The 21,886-nt window shown below is 41.6% G+C and overlaps 1 protein-coding gene across 1 annotated transcript; it reads left to right on the top strand.

The window, feature by feature from the left end:
- The first annotated feature begins 9,951 nt into the window (after positions 1-9,951).
- Positions 9,952-11,015, top strand: LOC120680518. Its single transcript, XM_039962009.1, has one exon. It carries the CDS (start codon positions 10,377-10,379, stop codon positions 10,647-10,649), a length of 273 nt encoding a protein of 90 aa, XP_039817943.1. The 5' UTR covers positions 9,952-10,376; the 3' UTR covers positions 10,650-11,015.
- Positions 11,016-21,886: the final 10,871 nt, after the last annotated feature.

Here is a 21,886-nt window from a genome sequence, read left to right as displayed (position 1 = left end):
TCTTAGATTTTGTGCTCCACATCCGTTAATGTGCGTATCCAATCGCCCTGACGAACTCCCGAGCACAGGGACAGCGAAGGACAACCGGGTACAAGACAAGCAGATAGATTAGCTTTAGATTCATCAAATATTAATTTGCATACTGCTCCATCCGTGTCGAACGTGTAGGACGTCGTCCTAGTTTTACCCTAAATCAAATTTCTCACTATGTGAAAAGAAAACTTCAAATTTAGACAATTTTTTATACGGATAGCAAACTTGGATTTTTTTTCGCCAAAAAAAAAAGGTTACTTGGATTTTTTTTAAAAAAAAGAGAGAGGGAGAGGGCAGATTAAAATCTGGTCATTCAGATTAACCATCTCCATAAATAAAGGTCAGCCTGCTTTAACCCACAAGATTCGCAAGGCCAGCTGGCCCCAAAGTAAATCAAAGCAGCCAGAATGAGTGGCGGTACTAGCATAATTTGACAACCAGCGGCCGGCCGGCAGAACTATCATGCCACTGCTGCTGCGGGTTTCAGCAGCTAGCTAGTAATATCCGTCGATCATGGCTAAACCCCCTAGGTTTGGGTATCTGGGGCCTTGATGTCCTTCAAAAGGATCAGCAGGGTGTGGCGACCAGAGACATCAGACATGGCTAGCTCATTATCCAGTAAAAACATGATTACAAATAATTTCGAGCCCCATATCCGATCCAGATTGGTGATGTCGTGGATTAGCTGAAAATACGTAGAAGTACGTCGCTACAGCTCCACGATGCTAGCTGTTGCAGGACATGACAGGACGTGTAAGTGATCTTGTTGAACCACTACTACTGGATCGGAGCCACAGAATTCCAAGCACAAAAATGTTGCTCCACTTAGTCCACTAGCTACCACCAATCCACTACGGCTGTGTTCAGTTCCCCCGACTTCTTCCAAAATTTCCAAAATTCCCATCACATCGAATCATTAAATGTATCAAAAGACACATGCATAGAGTAAGAAATGTAGGTAAACAAAATAACTAATTTCACAGTTTAGATGTACATTTCAAGACGAATCTTTTGAGTCTAGTTACCCCATGGTATAATAATATTTACCACAAACAAATAAAAATTACTACAATTCGCTACAGTGCCAATTTTGCAGGATCTAAACACAGCATACACCATCTTGTAGGATCAGGATCAGGCAAACTAACAGCACAAGCCTAACAAGCTGCTAGTCTGACCTAGCTCGATTCCGAACCACTGAGATGCATGCATGGGCACTGGGCAGCTAATAGCGTAGCTAGACGATGAAGCTGGCTTGTACTTCCTGAAGAGACGATGCCCTATGTAACGTCTCGCCTCCCCGAAGTCGGATCCGTTTACATCTAACAGTTTTTTTTAGGATATAGTTAGATTGACCTCACAGGCCAACAAATTTTTTCTTCTAAACATTTATCCTCACTCGTACGCACCTGGAAAGATTCTTTCCGGTCGGTCACGCATCCCCAAATTGCATCAGGTCAAACACGCTTAACCTCAGAGTTTTTTGGAGATCGGTTTTAGAAAAAAGAAGTTGCAACTTATTTGTATGAGTATTCTATTAATTCTATTAAACTAGCAAGGTGGCCCGCGCAGATAGCGCGGGTAGCTAGCAATTTTTCATGTTAAAATTAGGATCTTTTTAACTTAAAATTAAATGTATTCAAGTGACTTTGTCTAATTGTTTCATTGTCATTACTTTGTCCAAATAGTCCAGTTTAAGATATCACTTTTTTATCATCTTATTTCATTGTGCAAAATATGTACATGACAAAAGGGAATATCTATATCTAAACATAATTTAATGCAGATGCCCTATTTTGATGGTGCTTTTACGTACTCTTGGCTGATCAGTCCTTATCAGCTTACCTCAATTTAGATAAATTATGAAATTAAGAGCAAAACACTAAGAGTAGGGATTATGTTATAATTCCTTCAATCCTCCTTTGCTAGCTACTGCCCCTTTTCCTAATACTGTATTTGATTCTTTTTTCTATTTTTTATCTAGGCCGTGTTTGGTTGTAGGGTGAAAAAATTTTCACCCTACTTTGACCACTGATTACGAGTATTAAATAAAGTCTAATTACAAAACCACCTCCACAACCCCCCGTGTAAATCGCGAGACGAATCTAATGAGGCCTTTGACCGCGTGATTAATTACCATCATTAGATTCGTCTCGAAAAATTACACTTATCCCTAAAAATGTTTTGCAAATAGACTTCATTTAGTAATCCATGCATGCGAGATTCTTTTCTCAGAAAACGTGCGCGAAATTTACCAAACACGGCCCTAAACATTTATTTATTATGGTTTAGATTTTACCTTGTTTGTGTCTTTTTCTTCCTGATACCTATGAAAATAGTTTCATAAAAACGTGTATTTTCATATAGTGATTTGCTTAACTTGTTTATAAAACTCTAGGAGTTATTTTTATGTATTTGAATTACACTCTTATTTGATTATTTTAATTATTAACTCATATGAAAATCAGGATGCTGATTTCACTAAATTTTGTCATCTTCTTGGACTCACTATGAATCTTTAGTTTTTAGTTGTTTCATAGTTGTCTATTTCACATACCGCTTTCTATAGCTTCACGAAAAGCCTTTACTTCTAAAATTATTTCGCTGACAGGTACCAATGCCTCGTGCATCTTCCCGTAGATAGGAAGCCTTTCTACCCTCTTCCATCTGATTCAGCTATTGTATTCTGTGACTCGCATAATCAAATTTGGACCACTGATCTTTCTCTAGACTGGTGCTTGAAATTTAGGATACATCAGATCTCCTCAACTCCCCCTCATTGCACCTTGATGATTCTACAAACACTAATTCACTCTGGCAGTTACTCCCTCCATTTTTATTTACATGTCGCATTAGCTGGTTTGTCCTAAGTCAAACTTTACTAACATTGACCAAATCTGTAGAAAGATATAGTAACAACTATACTATCAACATATATTTTATGGTGGATTCAATGAAACAAATTTGGTATTGTAAATATTATTATTTCTTTCCATAATTTGGTTAAAGTTTACCAAGTTTGACTTGGGACAAACCTAATACGACAGAGGGAGTATATACTACGCACTTAAGGTAATCGTTATAGGTGTGTCATCCTGAGATGCTTTTAGTTTACCCTTGTATCATAGAAAATCTATGTGTTACATGAGTCCACAAAGATCAATGATGGAGATATTTATATATTCTGACATATTATTGTGGTAATTTATAAACCAATAAGAGACTCTATTGGATTCATGTAACACTTAAGTATTTAGATGGTGTTTGGATTTCAGAGTTAAACTTTAATTTTGTTTATATGGATGCCAAATAAAAGGGCTAAATATGGGCTAATTGGTAATTTAATTGCACAGATAATGTTTATTTGGTTTTAAGAGCCTGTTAGTCCTTATTTAGCCCATTAAGGCACCGAGGGATAAATTAGCGCTCCTAATTTAGTCAATACCCCTAAATTATTTTTTTCATTCCAAGGCTACACCGGATATTGCTTTTGTAAACTTAAGTTAAACCTACTAACAACCCTATATAATATAACAATATTGATTGGTTTTCTTTACTTCTTTTGAATATAAACTTTTGTTTATACTTATGGGCTCTCTAGTGTTGATGCAATTACTTTACCAAACAAATAAAAAGCTCTCTTTCAAATTAATTAACATGCCAATTTTTAACTCCCGAGATCCAATGGATGTAGTATGTACTGCCTTTTCACCTTTGTGCAAACTCCCACCTCTCTCTCTCTATCTCTCTCTCTCTCCACAAAGTGTAGCGTCTAGGTCACTCTCGGTCAAAATTGAGCTGTTTATCAATCACCGCTGAAATCAATGTCTCACTATAGTAACATTATGAACACACCAGTCACCAGGCTCGCATTAGCAGTTGAACGATAGCATATTGTCCATCGTTGCATGCATTGCTGGAGAGGCTAACATAATTGTATTATTATGTTTTGCATGGAGGGTGCCGTTACTTTTTTTCTTTTGTTGTAATTATATGGAGAGAGCCTGTAAGATCCTGAATCGTGACAGGCCATGTGACGACACTGTAACTTGAACCGAGCAACTCTCAATCGAGCAAGACGGGAGACTGATGTGTGCCGGATCGGATCAAAGGTCTCTCCTTGCCCCAGCAAACACTCTCACGGGAGGGAACCTGTTTGTCTTTGCCATGGTGCAAGGCAAGCACAGCACAAACCCTAGGTATATATGGATATCGATGAACTCTGAAAAGGACATCAAGGCGACATGGACAGTCTGCTGGTGGATGGGCAAGCAGGAGGGAGGGCAAACGGGTGAAGATGTCGACTTGAATAGCACAGGTATCTTTCATGGTTTCCATATCTATTTAATTAATCATATTCCACAGAAACTCTTTGGCCAACTATTAATTTTCTTATTTTCAAATTCCAAATTTAAATATTTACTAATTATTTTCGGCATGAACTCTTTGGTATAAATTGTCAAGTTAGTTTCGACCGTTAGATCTTCATAAAATCTAACGATGCAAATCCTTACTGACAATAGAATGAAAATTTTATGTAACTCTATTCTTTGGCTAAGTAATTTGCTTTCAATTAAATATGAATAGAAACTTAAATGTCATTCATTATTTTTCTTATAATTTAGTAATTTATTTGTTATTTATATGGATTTTTTATTTTTTCCTAATTCATGTAGAATAGCATATTTTAAATATTTTAATTTCAAGATAAAATACATATAGATCTTCTTTACTTCACCACTTTTTCCCATCCACCATTGAAGTTACATGCTAGTAGCTTGATTGTATTGTACATGCTCTTGTTATGAAATGGTAGTCAGCATGTCATACGGCAACAAAGATGATGAACATGTTGGTAGAATGGTAGTCAGCGTGTCATCAAATGATCTTGTGATCCCCTGCCATCTTTGCAACATGGCCACACGATAAAACTCCTCAATCTGCGCCAGGCGCTCTCGGCACCATATTGAGGCCGAGATCACTAGTTCATGCACTGCTTATAGTGCTATTCCAACGCCCTGCTTGCGCACACCATGGTGATCACTATGATGGATGACCAATTATGCGAGGCCAAATGTGTTCCTGCAGCGGTAGAAGTTGACGGCCCAGCCTCTAAAGTCTCTCTTCTGATCCTTCTTTTGGCTCGTCGGCTTCTTTTCAGGACCCTCGATGGTAATAATCACGGTATTATCAAGGAGAGCATAAAGAGGCTTCAAATGAAGCCCCTCATCATCTAGGATGTCCTCTCTTTTTTTCTTGTTGATTTTTATCACTGAGATCATGCTGCTGGTTGGAATTATGTGCCATCATCATTTGCACCCCCTGCGTGATTATTCATTGGTCTAAGTGAATCAGAACCTCTACGACATCAGAATCATTGGTGACCATTCGGCTCAGAGGCTCAATATCTTTTTTGCCTCCTTGATTTCCATTATCTGGTATGGTCAGAATCTGAGTAAACATGGAATCAACTTCAACCACTCGCTTAAATAATAAGCCACACAAACATGGGTTCTATTGCGGTCATCGTCGAGCTCTTGTATGAAACTATCCACCATTACCGTCGAGCACATGGAATTAACCAGCCACCGCTGCCGCTGGGCATATACATAGCACCCGTTTTGCTCGTGGTGGGGAGCTCGATCCACATGGCAAGGGCGTCGATTATGATAGCGATTTCCTCCTCTGTAAGGATCACCGGGGTGTCCGACCCTAGAGGGGGAGGGGGTGAATAGGGTCGCTAATCGCTTTTTAACCTAGGGCTCAATCTAATTGCATAAGATAAATCTAACACGTCCTACACATGCTAGTTATGACTAAGGTTTATCTATGCTACCCTCTACTTACCCCAAAAGACTTGCAACCTATAGCCAATCCTAATCAAACTAACTAGGAAAGTAAAGGTAAGCAAGAAAGAGTAAATGCGGAAACATAATGCGGTAAGTAAAGCGGTAAGGGAGAGGATATGCAAACTCCCGTGAAGACACCAAGACACACGATTTAACGTGGTTCGGTTAGGACACCAAAGTCCCTCCCTACGTCCACGGCCACTTGTCCAACACGAACAAGTGTGATGCCGAGTCTCTTCGCTTGATCACCGTCTTGCCACGCCTCCAAGGCTCCCGACAAGCAAAGGCTAAGTGACGCCAAGTCACAAAGACGAGCTCACCGCCACCGTCTATCTCGAAGCGTCACCACGGCACCGTCTTCACTATCTTGGAGCTTTAACACCAAGTAGGGGCCTCCTTCCCCGCACAAAGTGTCGTTGCCACTCCACACCAAGTCGGAGGGTCACACGACGAGTACACAAGGTGCTTGCCGCAGTAAGGCTTTCTCTCAAGCTAGTTCTCTCAAGAACTAAGCCTAAACAAGCACTAAGCACTCTCACAAGTGTGCTTAAGCCTATATGATGTACAATGAAGCTCTATGGTGGTTGGAGATGATCTTTAGCTCTTGTATACTTCCTTGAACTCCAGCACTACCAAATGACCCGGCCTTGGGGGTATATATAGGCAGCATAAGCAAATATAGCCGTTGGAGAAAAGCTGCCCAAAATGTGCTTAACGCCGGTTAATCCGACGTACCCCAAAAGCCATCATCGGTTCAACCGGTGTATGTAAACTGCTACTTGAAAAACTAGCCGTTAGCAAATAACCGGTGTATCGCCGGTTTAACCGATGCAATCAACCGGTGTATGTAAAATTAGCGTCGGTTTAACCGGTGATTGTAACTTCTTCACGTTCCTCCAAAAACCACCTCTCTGGACAACTGAACCGATGCAATTGACCGATGCATTGTCGGTTGAACCGGTGTATGTATTTTCATCGGTCTTCGTTTGGCAATGCACCGACGTATGCATTTTCTTCAACGTCGGTTAATCCGGTGAGTGTATCTTCAGTTTCCAGCTTCTGGACAATTACACCGGCGTGTGTCTTTTCCTTAACATCGGTTCAACCGGTGTATTGAATTTCTTCACAGTCTCTTCGATTCTTGTCCTTCGGGCCTAGCTATGCCTATCTTCTCTTTGTCATCACTTGAACCTAAAAGCCTGAGAATGATCATCTTAACACTCACATTAGTCCAAGTGTTGTGTTGTCTATATTAATCACCAAAATATTATATTGAAATATGGCATGAGAGGCCATTTTCGCTACATCCTCCATGGCATCTGAATCTCTAGGGGTGGTGGCGATCTCAACACCACACTGATATTGTCTCAGACTGCCCCTTCCGATCAAATTGAATGTCTTGTTTTATCACGATGTCATCAAAGAGCGACCCATGAAGCTCATACTGGATCATTCGTTGTTCTCAGATTGCAACGCTGAGCTTCTCAAAATGATTTTTCATAGTCCTTGATTCCATGGTTGAGTTGCTGACCTATTATAATAGTTTTTATTTCCTAGCCTAGATTTCCTTTGGTCTCCATAGCGAGAATAGAATTGCTGCCATATTGGTCATGTATGGACTACGTAGAGTTGTAGTCTAATACTTCTATTGGCTTATGTATTTTCTTTTTAAATTTTATAGCGAGAATAGAATTGCTGCCATATTGGTCATGTACGGACTAAGTAGAGTTGTAGTCTAATATTTCTATTGGCTTATGTATTTTCTTTTTAAATTTTAGCTATTTATAATAGTATTTTGTATTGACTCTTTGAATTAATCTAAGTCGTTGGATCATCATAAAAATCAATGGTGTACATTCTTCTTTTTTTTAAATTAATGTGGGAATTTCTAGACCCTCTCGGCGAACGTGGTGGCTCCTTTTAACACTCCCTTAATAATATAATAGATCATGGACCACAATGTCACACCCTACGAATTGCCATCTGTATATTGTACAACTGTACAGCAAGTGCCAAGTACAGGAGGAGCTAGACCCTGCACTGCAGCGGGGCCGCGGCAGTGTAGCTGTATGTACAAGAGTCGTAGGGCCCATCGGCCAGAGGCCAGAGCTAGCTCTCTGTCGCCGTAGATCGAGTAGGGCCAGGCGGTACGTGCAAAGCCGCCCATAAGCCCGGTCTGCGTGTGACGGCGTGTAGGTGGATCGAGGTGGTTGGCGTCGAGGACACGTCCTTGGCTCCTTGCTCCCCATCTGGCGAGTGTGTCACGTACAGCCCGGCCTAGCGGCCCGATCGATAGAGATGGCTAGAGAGACATAGAAGTGTATATGTACTAGTATTACGCTGCAGCAGGAACAACCCGGACGAGGAGGAGAGGGAAGATGGTTTCCTTGCTCCCGAGCTCCCTCTATTCCTCTCGCTCTCTTGTCGCTCTCGGCTCGTGCAACCCTTCCTCTCGATCGATCGGCGCCCATATTGCGCTGACCCTTTCTTTCTTGTCCCCTTATGCTTGCTAGCTTGCTTGTTGTTAAGTGCTCCTTGTACATCCAGGTAGCATCTCACTAGCCTTTCGCGGAGCACATTAATTTGTTTGTTTCGAGCTCTCGCTCAGTTGCTCTACAGTACTCTCTACACGTACATACTCTCTACTACTGTCTATACTCGACCCATCTCTCTCTCGTCCTCAACCCTACAAGCAAACAAACTTGTACGGGAAGCAAAATACTAACCGGGTGGCCGTGGTCGCGTAACGTAAACCGTAGCATCACTATTGCAAATCATGGATTAAGTAGGCTAATTAGATTCGTCTCGCGATTTATAGCCCAACCATGCAAAAAATTTTGTAAATAGACTTCATTTAGTACTTCAAATTAGCAAAATTCATTTTCACTTTTTTGTATTTACGGTTTTTTTAGGTTTGCGGGGTGGGATCTCTCTCTGTCTCCATTTATGAGCCATGATGCTGCATGCCTGTACGCTGTGTATTCATTGGCGATCGTCTAAAAGGGCAGCGACATGGGGTGTGTTTAGTTCCCACTAAATTTCTAAACTTTCCATCATATCCATCACATCTTATATCACATCGAAACATTAAATATAGTAAATAATCCATGCATAGAGTACTAAATGTAGTTAAATAAAAAAACTAATTGCATAGTTTTGATGTACGTTGCGAGACGAATCTTTTGAGCCTAGTTAGGTCATGATAGGACAATATTTACCACAAACAAACAAAAAATGCTACAATGTGCTACAGTGACTGATGTGAATTTTTCTCCCCTTTTCACCTCATCTAAACACACCCATGGGCGACTACTACGGGGCAGGGCAGGGCAGCAGGGCGCTCTCGAAAGGGGTTTTGACCGCGCGGAGCCTCGCCCTCGGATCACCAGCTCGTCCTGCCTCCGCGCAACACAAGTTATGGGGCGCGCACTCGAGGCTCTGCCTGACCAAATGGAACTACAGCTACCGCATTGACTGACCTGACTACTCTCCTCGCTCCCTCCAAATACAGTACTCGTCGACGACGAAGCAGCTGCTGCAATGCAACCACCAGGAGGCCATGCGTACCACAACTGTGCAGGCACCTGGCTTGCAAGCATCGCATACATTTCCATTGGCCTTTTCCAGCGAGCGATCACACATTAACCTAATAAGCAGCAGATCGCAGGGGCAACTTGTTGTGACATGGAGTACTGCGTGTGCATGGTTGTTGCGGTTTCACCGTGGTGTCAAGCTAAAGGAAAACGTGGGTGGATGATCCACGGTCATTGATCTTGCATTGTGGGGGGGGGGGGGGGGGGGGGAGGGGAAGGGAACAGCAACGACGCGGCCGGGGTTGTGTCACTCTGTGCGTTGGGCCCCTGCTCACCAAACTTTCCATCTCCTCCGCACCTTTTTCTCTGTGCAAAGTGGCCTGGGGTGTGGGCGTTTTCTGCTCTCTCTCTCTCTCTCTCTCTCTCTCCCCCACGGTTGGGCTTGGGGTGCTGAGACGGACAGTGGCAGGGAGGCGCAGAGAATTGAAGATCCTTCAATGTGGTTTGGTGGCATCCCCCCACTGGCCCCTAGCTGCCATCTGCGCCTTGCCCCTCTCTCTCTCTCTCGCTCGCTCGCTGCGCGTGTGGAGCCCCACGTAGGCCGTAGAGGGGAGGTAAGGCATGGGGCGCCGGGCGGGCGCGCACCCCACACCGGCCGCCTCCCCACCTACATAAAACCCCTTTGCAGTTTTGCAGCAGCGAGAACCTCCAGCTACCTGCAGCTCCGAGCCTTTACCCGCTTTGACTCTACTCTACCACTCCACTGTTGCTCGTCTGGCCGCTGCCTCCGGCCGGGCTCCGGCTCCTCCGGCCTCTTCCCCAACGCACGCCTAGCTAGCTCGATCCGTCCGCACGTCAAAGACCCTCGCTTTCTCGTTAAGCCTGCCGCGCCTGCGGCATCGGTCGTCGTCGTAGCAGTCGGGTGGCCGGCCCTGATCTTCCTTGTGCCGCGTGCGGCGGCATGAGGGCGAGGCGGTGGTCTCGCGCGGCGCTGGTCGCGTGCTTAGTGCTCCTCGCGGCCGCGTGCGCCGCCGAGTCGCGCGCGGTGCCCGGCGCCAGCGGCAAGGCGGCCGCGGCGGCGGACGGCGGGAGGCGGAGCGCGTTCGACGTCGTGGTCGTTGGCCTCGTCAGCATCGGGCTCGGACGGCGGTGGCGCGCTGGCGGCGGCGACGAGCTGGTCGACGAGGACAAGCGCCGCGTGCCCACGGGGCCCAACCCGCTGCACAACAGATGAGCACCGCCCCTCGCTACAGTAGCTTCTTATTAAGCTGCGGCCATTTCTACCGCGCGTGTCTTGGCTCTTGGCCGGCCGGCGGCGCGTCCATTGCTGCCATCACCGGCGGGGCGCGCGATCTGATCTCGCTCGCGTGGGCCCGTGCATGGCGAGGTAGAGGAGAAGAATGAGAAGGAGAAGAGAGGAGCGTGTAGTATTACCATTCCCTTCTGCTTCCCTTTCTTCTCTTTTTCCATGCTCTTTTTTTCTTTCTGGATTTCTTGTGGCTCTTTTTTCCCCTTGTATTGATTGGCTTGCCAAATGAACAGCAAGGCTATTATGTTGATTGAAAGAGATAGAGATATGAGTATAGTATTTCTTGTTTGATCTCCTTGTATATAAATTATCGTTATCGATCCTATATTTTTGTTTTGCATCTCCAGGCCGCTGAAGAAGTTGACTTTTGAGCAACTTTCACTTCTCTTTCTTCCATTTGGTCTACGTATGAACAAGGTGGACTGTTAGGAGCACATCCGTGTGGAAAAGGTCACTGTTTCTGGCTAGAAAATAAGGGGTGATGTGATATACAAAATCGTGGACTTCCTTTTCTTTTTACATACGTACTCCTAGCAAGATCTTGGATTGCGGAATACGATATCGTTACTACTGACACCAAGAAGGGAATCGATTGGAGGGAGTCTTCTCGATCAAGAGATCAAGAGAAAGGTGATCTTTTTTTTTGCCCCTTTTCAAAAGGTGGAGGTGAAGTGGTGAACACATTGATCGACCACCTCCAATGGTAATTAATGCTCTTCCAGATTTTCAGGAAAAAACTTGTTTTTTCATAGTTATTTGATTTTAACCAATTGCAGCTAGCATCGCACTTCTTTTTTTAGGCTAATCCTTTTTTTGTTTCTCAATAAAAGATCAACTACTTTAAAAAAGAAAGATCATCTGACATCGAACATTCCATGCATGTACATTCTAGTCAAATAAAAAAAATCCATGAAAATTTGTCTCTCCTTTTCTGATGCTTGTCCCATGAAAAGTGTGACAGCAGATGGGAATGTGAAACTCAGAAAGAAACAAAGAAAGAAAAAGTTCAATTTATTTCTCAAATATTGCCAATTCCGGTGGTACATGTAAGATTGCCAAATTACCTTTTACTTTCACGGACAATAATTTTTGGGGACCCTGATTTTGCACTGGTCCAAAGAAATAATAATTCTACTCACAAGCGAGCTCTTTCCCCCCCCCCCCCCCCCCCTTGCAAGCAACATTCTTGCCCGATTCACCCACACGTCACAGTTCCAATTTGCAATATCGAGATGTGCAATACATTGGAAAAATATGTATGAAAATTGATAGATTAGTTTAGCCCTCAGCTTAACAAAAATCATAAATTGAAGCCAAAATAAGCCCCTTGCTCTAAACTTTTGATGTTGCAGTTGAATATTTGAAAAAGTAAAATGAGTTCAAGTTTAGACATTTCCAATTCAAAACCCCCCATCGGGGTAATTTCAGCCCATCTCTATATATAGCACGATAGCTTATGTACGGTCAAGATTTGGTGGGGGAGGCCAGCACCCGCAGAAGAGGGCGAAGCTATTCCCTTCTGGAGTACTGGTGCTTCTTGCTTTTTTTAAGTAAAGTGGTAGCTTCATGTGCAGAGAAAAAAAATGAAGGACTTGAATATTGATGCAGTTCCTCCCGAAAGGGACGTATCATTGCGGGGAGACGTATAGTGTGATCTAGCAACATCCTGTTTGCAACATGAAGTTTCTTTTTCGGGACAAGTTTTCAGCATGGAGCGCCAAACATTTTCTAGCATTGCATACGAGTAAAAAGCTACTATTTTCTGTCCTAAATGCAAAGTTTTTGCTACACATGAAAAGAGGAAACATACAAGTAAGAAAGCTAGTATATACCATCTGCGAAGATCCAGTTTACCGGAAAAAAGGATTACGAGCAGCAGCAGCAGCTGGGTGTCCAATAAATAAGGGGTGTGATTTGTCAATGGCAACATCCAGTAGAGTCATTAGCCACTACTGTCAGCGGTAGTGGTACTAGCACCGGTTACTGAAGCTTAGTAATTGCCACCCGGATGGATGGATCACCTCACCTGCGCGCGCGAGCAAATCACCCATAGGATTCGTTGTCAGTGTTGACGACGCTGGACAAAGATGCAATCTTTCCCGTCGAGATCTGCCCCCTCCCTGCCTGCCACCGTTGCCGGACTTGATTTTATTTGCCGGCCGCGCCGTCGCCGTCCGCGTCCACGGTCGCGGCCGGTCGATTGCTGTTACCGTCGCGGTGTTACGTGCGAGCTGCTCCCCTGAGGTCTCGAGAGCTGATCGAGATCCCCCCCCCCCCCCCCCCCCCCCCCCCCCCCCCCCCGCCCTAGCACGGTGACTGTTCTTGCACAGGATCGGACCCCAACCCAACCGATCAGGAATTCAGGATTCAGGAAAAAGACTAACGTCCCGCCTCTTTGAGGATGGATCCGCTTATATCTGATAGATTTTTTTTAATATTGATTACCCTTACAGATCAGCACAAATTTTTTCTGTACATTTTGTCCTCATTTGTGCACACCTGAGACAAATTTTCTGATCGATCACTTATCTTGAAATTGCTTCAGACTAAACACGTTTAACCTCAAAAGTTCTTTGGAAATCGATTTCTGGAAAAGAAGAATTTATTAGTATGAGTATTCTATTAATTCTATTAAACCTTGAGCCAGAATATATGCTCACCCTCTTAAGAGATCGACGTCCTCGTCGGTCAACTTAAGCTAAGAAAGTCCCCTTTTGGCCACGTCGAAATTGCTTCGAGCCAAACAAACTCAACTTCAGAGTTCTTTGTAGATCGGCTTTCCAAAAAAAAGAGTTTAGCTTGTGGGTATAAATATCCTATTAATTCTATTAAGTTCTTGGATTGAGATGTCACAGTTACACATATCCATTGCTGTATGATCGACATGCATGTTGGCTGGCTTGCTGAGACCGGGACAAGACCGGTCTCCCCGTGGCCGTACACTTGGTATGGAGTTGTCACCGTGTACTGCGGTACAGTACAGGTGCTGAAGTACAGCACTGTTGATCGTAGTAGGGACCTAGCATTAACTTTGTGTTGTTATAAAAAACATTAAATTTTGAATCTTTCATCGTAGACGGGTGGTACACCACCTCTAGTACCAACAGTGTCGAGCAGAATGCACACACTTGACACCGCTGGTACTCCACTTATTTAGGAGAGCATTGAGCATTGAATTTAGGGCGCGTGCCATCTCATAAAATCAACGGCAAAAGTTGCTGTTTCTTTTTTTTCAAAAAAAATTGCTGTACAGCAGTAGTATCGCTAGACTTTGCCCAAACTTTACAGGACGCGTATGCAAGTGCCGTTGCGTTGGACAAGGTACAGCGGGGCAGTAGAGTACAGGGAATTTCATTTTCGGAGGACATCATGATGCGGAAACGGAAAGTCCGGCCTGCATCCCCCTGCGGATTTATCTCTCGCCGCTGCCATTTCCGGGAGTCTCTGCCTGCGGCGAGGAAGAGGAAGGGTGGAAAGCGGCTTTCGGCGACGGCCGCTTCTGCCCTGCCTCCAAGTGCCAGTGGAAGGAAGGCCGGCCGGCGGCAGACAGGGCGGGCGCCGCGGCACGTGAGGGGAACGCAAAACTGCCTGCATCCCCCTGCCACGCGCTCGCGCGGAGTCAATACCCTTCCTTCCTTGATTGCCCTCGCCCCCGTTCATGGCCGGTTCCCCAGCCGAGCCGCGTCCCCATATGATCAGATCAGAGAGAGAGGTGTTCGAGTTCTTCAGGTATCGAGCAGGGGTGTGTTACTTACTGCTCGTACCTCGTGCTAGCGTCGTCTTGCAAGGCAGCCGCTGTTATGCCATCTATTATATTAATAAGAGAAGGTTAAAATAAGTCGAAAGAAGCCACCACGTTCGCCGAGAGAGTTTAGAAATTTCCACGTTAATCTAAAATCTAAAAAAGAGAAGATTTGCACCGTTGGATTTTATGAATATCTAACGGTCTAGATCAACTCAAGAGTCCATATCAAATATAATTGGAAAATAGCTATTTTCGAATTTAAAAAAAATTAGGACATGACCAAAGAGTTCATGTCGAATACGATAACATGGACATGGATTCTATGTTTCCCTTCCCTAGTCACACACGTACAGCACCTCCATGCATCCTGTCCTCTGAGCTCGATTTGAGTGCTGCAGCTTCCATCCTAAGGCTATGTTTAGATTCCAAAAAAAATTAGGACCTGCAGTAATTTCGAATGTTTGACCACTAATTAGAAGTATTAAATGTGGATAACTAATAAAACTCATTCCATAATCCCGATTGTAATTGTGAGATGAATCTTTTAAGTCTAATTGGACTATGATTAGATAATATTGTGCTAGAGTAAACAACCTCTAATAATAGATTAATTAGACTTAATAGATTTGTCTCGCAATTTCCCGTCCATCTGTGTAATTAATTTTATAATTAGATCATGTTTAGTCCTACTTTCGGTTGAAAATCGCTACAGTGAATTTCGTCTAAATTTTTTCAGCATCTAAACACAACCTAATTTGTTTTATTTGCTATGCGTACAGAAACTGATCAGCCTGACTAGCAATTCGACAAAAATAAGAGGCACGACTTGCATATACCAGTACTGGGGCCTATGGAATTGTGGTTCAAATATTCGCCCTACATATATCGATCTGCACCATATTAAATTATTCCAACTTAGGCATTCAGCGGGTTTGTTCTCTGATGCTGTGGAGTGCGCAAAACTATATGTTGAACTATTCAAATAGCAAGAAGCTAGCAGCGCGCATTACGAATAGCAAGGCACCAATGTGGTTGAGCTCGTATCCATAATAGACGAAAGCACGATACCCTCCATGTGCCACGTTGAACCATACACACGTGTGATATTCTTGATGCGTAGGCAAAGCGTTAATTTCCATTAATATGAAGAAAAAATTAACCTTTTTAAGTATAATAATTAATTATTTATCTATTATCAAATGTAATAGTGTTAAAGGAGACACAATGTGGTCTAAACTAACTAGAAGAGTTCATGTTGAATTCAATGAAGATGCAATATTCTAAATTACCCAAAGTCTGTATTACCAAAATAGAGCCCGTAGCAAATACAAAGTTCGCATAAGAATCCATATTTTCATTAGTGTCTTGACTTATACCGTGTTTTAAAATATCACATATTCCATAATCTATACATAACTTGTGTGGGGAAAGGATAAAGAAGGAGCAAAGTAGATCGGATAAAAAACTAGAAAAAGAGAGAAGAGAAAAGAAAGATAGGAAAAATGACAAAAGTGAGGGAAAAAAAGAAAAGATAAATTTTTGGCTTATTCTATTATTATATTACTACTATGTTACTTCATATAAAATTATTTTATTATAAAATCATATTATAAATTATAGGAGAATAATAAAATTTATTTGTACGGAATCATAAGCTAGGAGCACTTTGCATATTTAACATCTTCCATGTATTCATGAAAAAATAGAAGTAGTTTTACCAAACGTTTTCCAAGCTCCATCTCCATTAGATAAGTTGCTCCATCAACGGAGCTACAACCGGAGTCGTTTCAGCCATAGCCGAAGTCCTGCCAAACTAGCCCTAAGTTGATAGTCTACAACAAAATAATTCAATCCAGTTGGTGTTGTTTTTCCTCTTCGCTTAGGAAAAAACAGCAAGAGGCACAATCTAAAGTCAACAAGTGAGTCGAACTAAACAGGGAACTACTCCGTTAGGTGCATCGGATGTGAAATACACTAATTGATTTCAAATGTGTGAAGAAAAAAAGCGGAAGATGGAGAAATCAATCGAAATAGCTCAAGGAAATGGAAGTCAAAAGAAAAGAGTTAGAAACAACAGCAAAGACATGTCTGGAACTATACATCGCCGAGATGACAAAAGTATGAAGTTGACCAATTATGCAATTAGTCAGATGGGCTAAAAATAAATAAATAAATCTACATACATGGGGAAATACCAATAGGTTTCACTGAATAAAAATTAATATATAGATATATAGTAATATAGCATGTATATAAGTTTTGTATGGACAAGTGAAAATGAATAAAAAAATAATATGTTTTGACCGAAGCCAGCAAAGAGGCCCAACCTTTTCTAAATATTTTATCCATAATTATTTTTAATTTGCTTCCACAATAAACTAGACCTAAGTCTACTAGAAGCTACTTAGGTATTCTAGCAACTAGGTTTGAGATCTTTTTGCTAAAGAATAATAAAATATTGCAAGGTACAAATCGAGGTCAAACATCTATTCAACATGACCCAATATTAAATATGATTCTCAAATTGATATTTTGCATATTAAAGTATTAAAATATGCAAACGTGGTATAGAAATAAATGATTGATATAAACTTCTATACATAGAAAGGTACATGTAATATTAAACGAGGGCGAAAGATAGGTAAATAAAATACCAAATACATCTTTTCTATTAAGGTAAAAATACAAAAATAATTCAATAAAAAACTAGCCACCCGTGGCTATAAATTCGGAATTAGAAGAATATAAGAAAATTAGGAATTAACCAAAGAGTTCATGTTGGATACAATTATTAAATAGTCATAATTATAAAAATAATAAAATTAGAATTATTAGCATTAGCACTTGATATAAAAAGAGTTACTATTAGCAAAATCGCTAAATTTAAAATTAAATATATAAGAAAATTAGCAGTTCACCAAAGGGTCCTTATCGAATATAACAAATAAATATATAAGTGCAAGAATTAAAATATAGAAAACAATTAGTAGTTAGTTTGTATAATGATTAAGAATCACTAAATAAATAGTTTAGGTCAAATGCAAATAATAAATCCTAAATTTGAATTATAAACGGGACTAAAGTTCTCAAACATTTCATGTTCAATTAATTAATAAATAGCTAAATTTAGAATTTCAATGAATAAACTTAGTAGTTAATTTGTATATGAATTTTAAACAAAGTGTTAAAAGAAGCCATCACATTCGCCAAGACGATTTAAAAATTACCATATTAACTAAAAAAAGAAAAATTGATGAGTTAGACACGAAGAACCTTAGCCGAATAGTAGCATATTCTACATAATTGGAAGATAGAAAAGTTGCTAAGAAGTGATTTTGATATGGAGAATGATGAGCGGACGAGAGTCTCTAAACATGAAAAACACATAGATAACTAGCCTAACAAAATTAGAAGCATAGCGATGACTACATGGTGGTGCATCTATATCATAGCCACGACATAATATTAGCCCTATCACCAAGTTGATGATTGCTCTAACATGAATTGTATTGTCCCTATTACCAAAGCATGACGATCATCACTAGCGACACCAAGAAAAACTGAGATAGTGATGTTTTGCTACGTAATATTGTCATTTGATGATGACCGAGAGCTAAAAATATTTATAAGAGAAGAAGGCACGATAGATGATACAACCATTATGGAGCGATGATGCGAGATGTAGAACAAAGCAACTTGAAAATTGATGTTTGAGATGCACGCCCGTTGATAGCAAGCCAAATGTAGTGTTCAAAAGTAATAGCGTGCACCATCAGTGATGCATCTTCGGTTACCATAGTATAGCGGGCAAAGGTTTTTGGAATCATTATGGAGATAACTATACCTAAGATAATATGAGAGCATGCATTACGAGGCTATATCAAGGGGTGGTTGGAGGATAATGAAAAGAAAGTATATTATACTTTTATTGGTATCTAGATTAAACCACTTACCAAAATCTTCTTCTACAAATTTTGGAGTAATTTATTTATCATGCACCATAACTAGAACATTCAAGAAAAATCATACATCACAAGTATTTTTTAAAAGTAATATTGATGTCAAAATAAAATATATAAATATTTAGTTACTCCAGTAAATACCCAAAAGATGTATTTCTATATAAAGCATTCATTTTTCTAAATTATAATCCAAAAACATACCACAAAATATAATAAAAAATAAAGATGTACCTGTGTGTCTGGACCATGATCATTAGAACAAGACAATCACAAGGATACAACTAAACAAAACTATTTGCATTCAACTTTTTTAATGTAAAAAATCTAAAAGTTTATTGGAAAAACTAGATACCCGCGCAAATTGCGCGGGACGCCTTGCTAGTTACTAATAACTAGTAGTTTACTACTACTGCTGTAACAGCCCGTGGGCCATGTTGGGCCGGACCGAATTTGCGACACTGTAGCATAAAGCTACTGTAGCATCGGTACAATACTTCCTAATTTAGTCCCGTACCGGAAATGGAACGAGAGACAGACCAGCTTAAAAGGTCTGTCGTGCGAAGCTAATAACTTCGGTTATAATTTTTTGCGCGAAGCGAGGACGAAAACACAAGAGAGTTAATTAACAGGTGTGGTTTACTCAACGTGTAGAGTAGATCTTAGCCGTTATTCCGAGCTGGGTCGTTACATGAGTATCAGAGCTAAACTCTCGCGGTTTCACGCCACATACAGGCAGAAGTGCGCGTACATGAGCATGTGCGCGCGCGGGAACACAGATGCCACCGGCATGTGGACGGACACACATGGGCTGCTGGCAATGAACCCACGGACGTGCCACATGAGATTGTTAGCACTAGATGTATGAGACGTGTAGCTAAGAGAGGGGATCCTACTCCTTTAAGCTGGTTCGATGTCTCGACGAGTACGTCAAGTCCTCAACGGGGGGTGATTGTAACAGCTCGTGGGCCGTGTTGGGCCGGACCGAATGCGCGACACTGTAGTAAAAGCTACTGTAGCATCGCGGATACTATAGTGTCGGTACAGTACTCCCAGTTTAATCCCATACCGAAAACGGAACAAGAGACAGACCAGCTTAAAAGCTCGGTCGTGGGAAGCTAATAACTTCGGTTGTAACCTTTTGCGCGAAGCAAGGACGAAAGCGCAAGAGAGTTAATTAGCAGGTGTGGTTTACTCAATGTGTAGTGTAGATCTTAGTCGTTATCCCGGACCGGGTCTTACAACTGCTAACTTGAAGATGGGCATAGCAGGTGCCAGGAGCTCATGGTGATGAACAGGAAGAGGATCCTGCCGCAGAGGTGGATCTGGGTCATTATCTTATCTGACCCGGAATCCCGGAGATTAACGAGCTCCGTACTACGTACGGGCCGGGGCCGTTAAGCCTGGTGCAGCGGCTAATGGCACGGCTCAGGGTTCCTTTTCAGGGTTTCAGATTCAAACGATCTCGGCGCTTTTCAACGTCCCCTGGCTTCCACAATCAATGCGGTTAGCCTCTCTTTTGAAGCAGGAAAGGGGCAAAAAAATCCGACATGTGAGGAGTAAATGCTCGTTCGCTTTTGTCGTGCTACATGGCCTCGTTTGCTTCGCGCGCTAGAATTACTAGCGCGTTTTTTCTAATCTTCTCGTGAAAGATTAAACGAAGTCTATTTATAAAAATTTTTTAGGGATGGAGGTAATTTTTTACGACAAATCTAATTACGGTAATTAACCAATGATTAGCTACAGTAACTACAGTACCATCCTCAAATCGCGCGGTCAAAAACCTCGTTAGAATCTTCAGGGTTTCTAGCGCAGGGGTTCTGAAATTGGTTTTGTAAACTGGCTTTATTTGGTACCGTAATTAGCGGTCAAAATGTTACTATTCCCTAGCATAGCACAAACCAAACAGGGCCATTGCATTGTCCGAAGCGAAGCTTGACCTGTCGTACTATTGTGTACCCTGAGAGCTGTTTTTGGAGTACACTAGTGGTAAAATGCAGTTAATCACATTGTTAAGAGCAAGTTTAATGATTTAGCCTGCTGCTGGATGCACTCATCTCTCAGTTCACTTGATTTAGCTTTCCAACATAAATATATGGTCCACTTGTCTATCTTATAAAATATCTTGATTTTTGTGTTAAAGTTGGCTGTAAGCTAACAGCCCACTTCTCTCTCTTCTCTTCTCTTTTCTCCATCTCAACATTTAGTATGTTTTTAGTCCACCATAATACTTGCTCTAAGAAAAATATGCTAGTTAAGCAGTGAATTTTTATGTTACTATTACAAGCACTGCTACGCGCTACTTTCTCCTATCCTAGCTGGAGTACCATCAGTAGTTCTTCGAATTTCATAGAAGTAACATTTACTCCTTTTTCAACAGGTTGTAACAGCTACTCCTGTGCGCATATGTTCACTGTGCTATGTGAAATATAGACCAGACGGCCTAGAGTAGACTTATGGTAAGCAGACACCGGTCTGGTCTGAGCTTAGGTTGGTTAATTTGACAGAGTGTAGGTGAAGGCAGTCCAATGCAGACAGGGCAGCAATCAGAGGGAGAATGATTCTTACCATGATTCCAATGCAGTCATGCCGTGCTGCTTCCTTGCAGCCTACTCAAATCCTCGGGAATTTCAGCCATCATTTCGGAGTTTGATGCCGTATTCACGGCTCTTTCACATCATGAACAATCAGATCCCAGGACTGCAACAGAGACAGGAATACTAAACTTTTGGTAGTGTAGCATATTTCGTTGTTACTTGATAAATAATGTCCAATCATGAATTAATTAGTATTATTAGATTTATCTCGTAGGAATCAGTTAGACTATGTAATTAGTTCTTTTTTCAATTGCATTTAATGCTCCATACATATGTCCGAAAATTCGATGTGACGGGTACTGCACAAACCTTTTTGATAACTAAACGCAACCTTAGCGAAAAAAAGAAACTCTGTTGCGGTTCGTGTCAGATCGTCCTAAATATGAGTTCAACGTTTCCTCGGTCCAAAAGTTAGAGACTCTGTTGATATAAAAACTTTAAAAACCATAATTTATCCCGTATGCAAATAAATGCTGCTTTTGGTTTTCTAAGGCTCACCAGGTCTGCATCTCTGAACTTCCTTATCGTTTTTTAGATAAAGGAATTTATTCCAACCTTTGCATGAGACACGCACTCGATTTTTCATCACTGCATTCTCAGACAGCTTATGGCCATGGTAGAAGTTGCAGCTAAATTGAAGTGCCAACACACATCAAAGGTTCAAAGCAAAAGGTCAAGCACCGAGCCTATTAATAAGTTGTTCTGCAACATTGCACTTCATACAACATTATCGGTAAACACGAAGTCGTGCTTTTGACAAATCCAGGTTTATATGTAAGAATAAATAATTCAAGGCTCGTCAACTAATTCCAAAATACAGATAAAAGAGCTTTACCTTTATTTTTTTGCCGAAATGCTACA

Source organism: Panicum virgatum, chromosome 7N (genome assembly GCF_016808335.1).
Source record: "Panicum virgatum strain AP13 chromosome 7N, P.virgatum_v5, whole genome shotgun sequence".
In the NCBI taxonomy this organism is placed as follows: Eukaryota; Viridiplantae; Streptophyta; class Magnoliopsida; order Poales; family Poaceae; genus Panicum; species Panicum virgatum.
Note: the sequence above shows the minus strand (reverse complement) of the source record. Positions and strands in the feature narration are given on the sequence as shown.

Bases quoted from the DNA above. Each gene is read 5' to 3' on its own strand.
- LOC120680518 (XM_039962009.1), top strand. From the start codon at position 10,377: ATGAGGGCGAGGCGGTGGTCTCGCGCGGCGCTGGTCGCGTGCTTAGTG.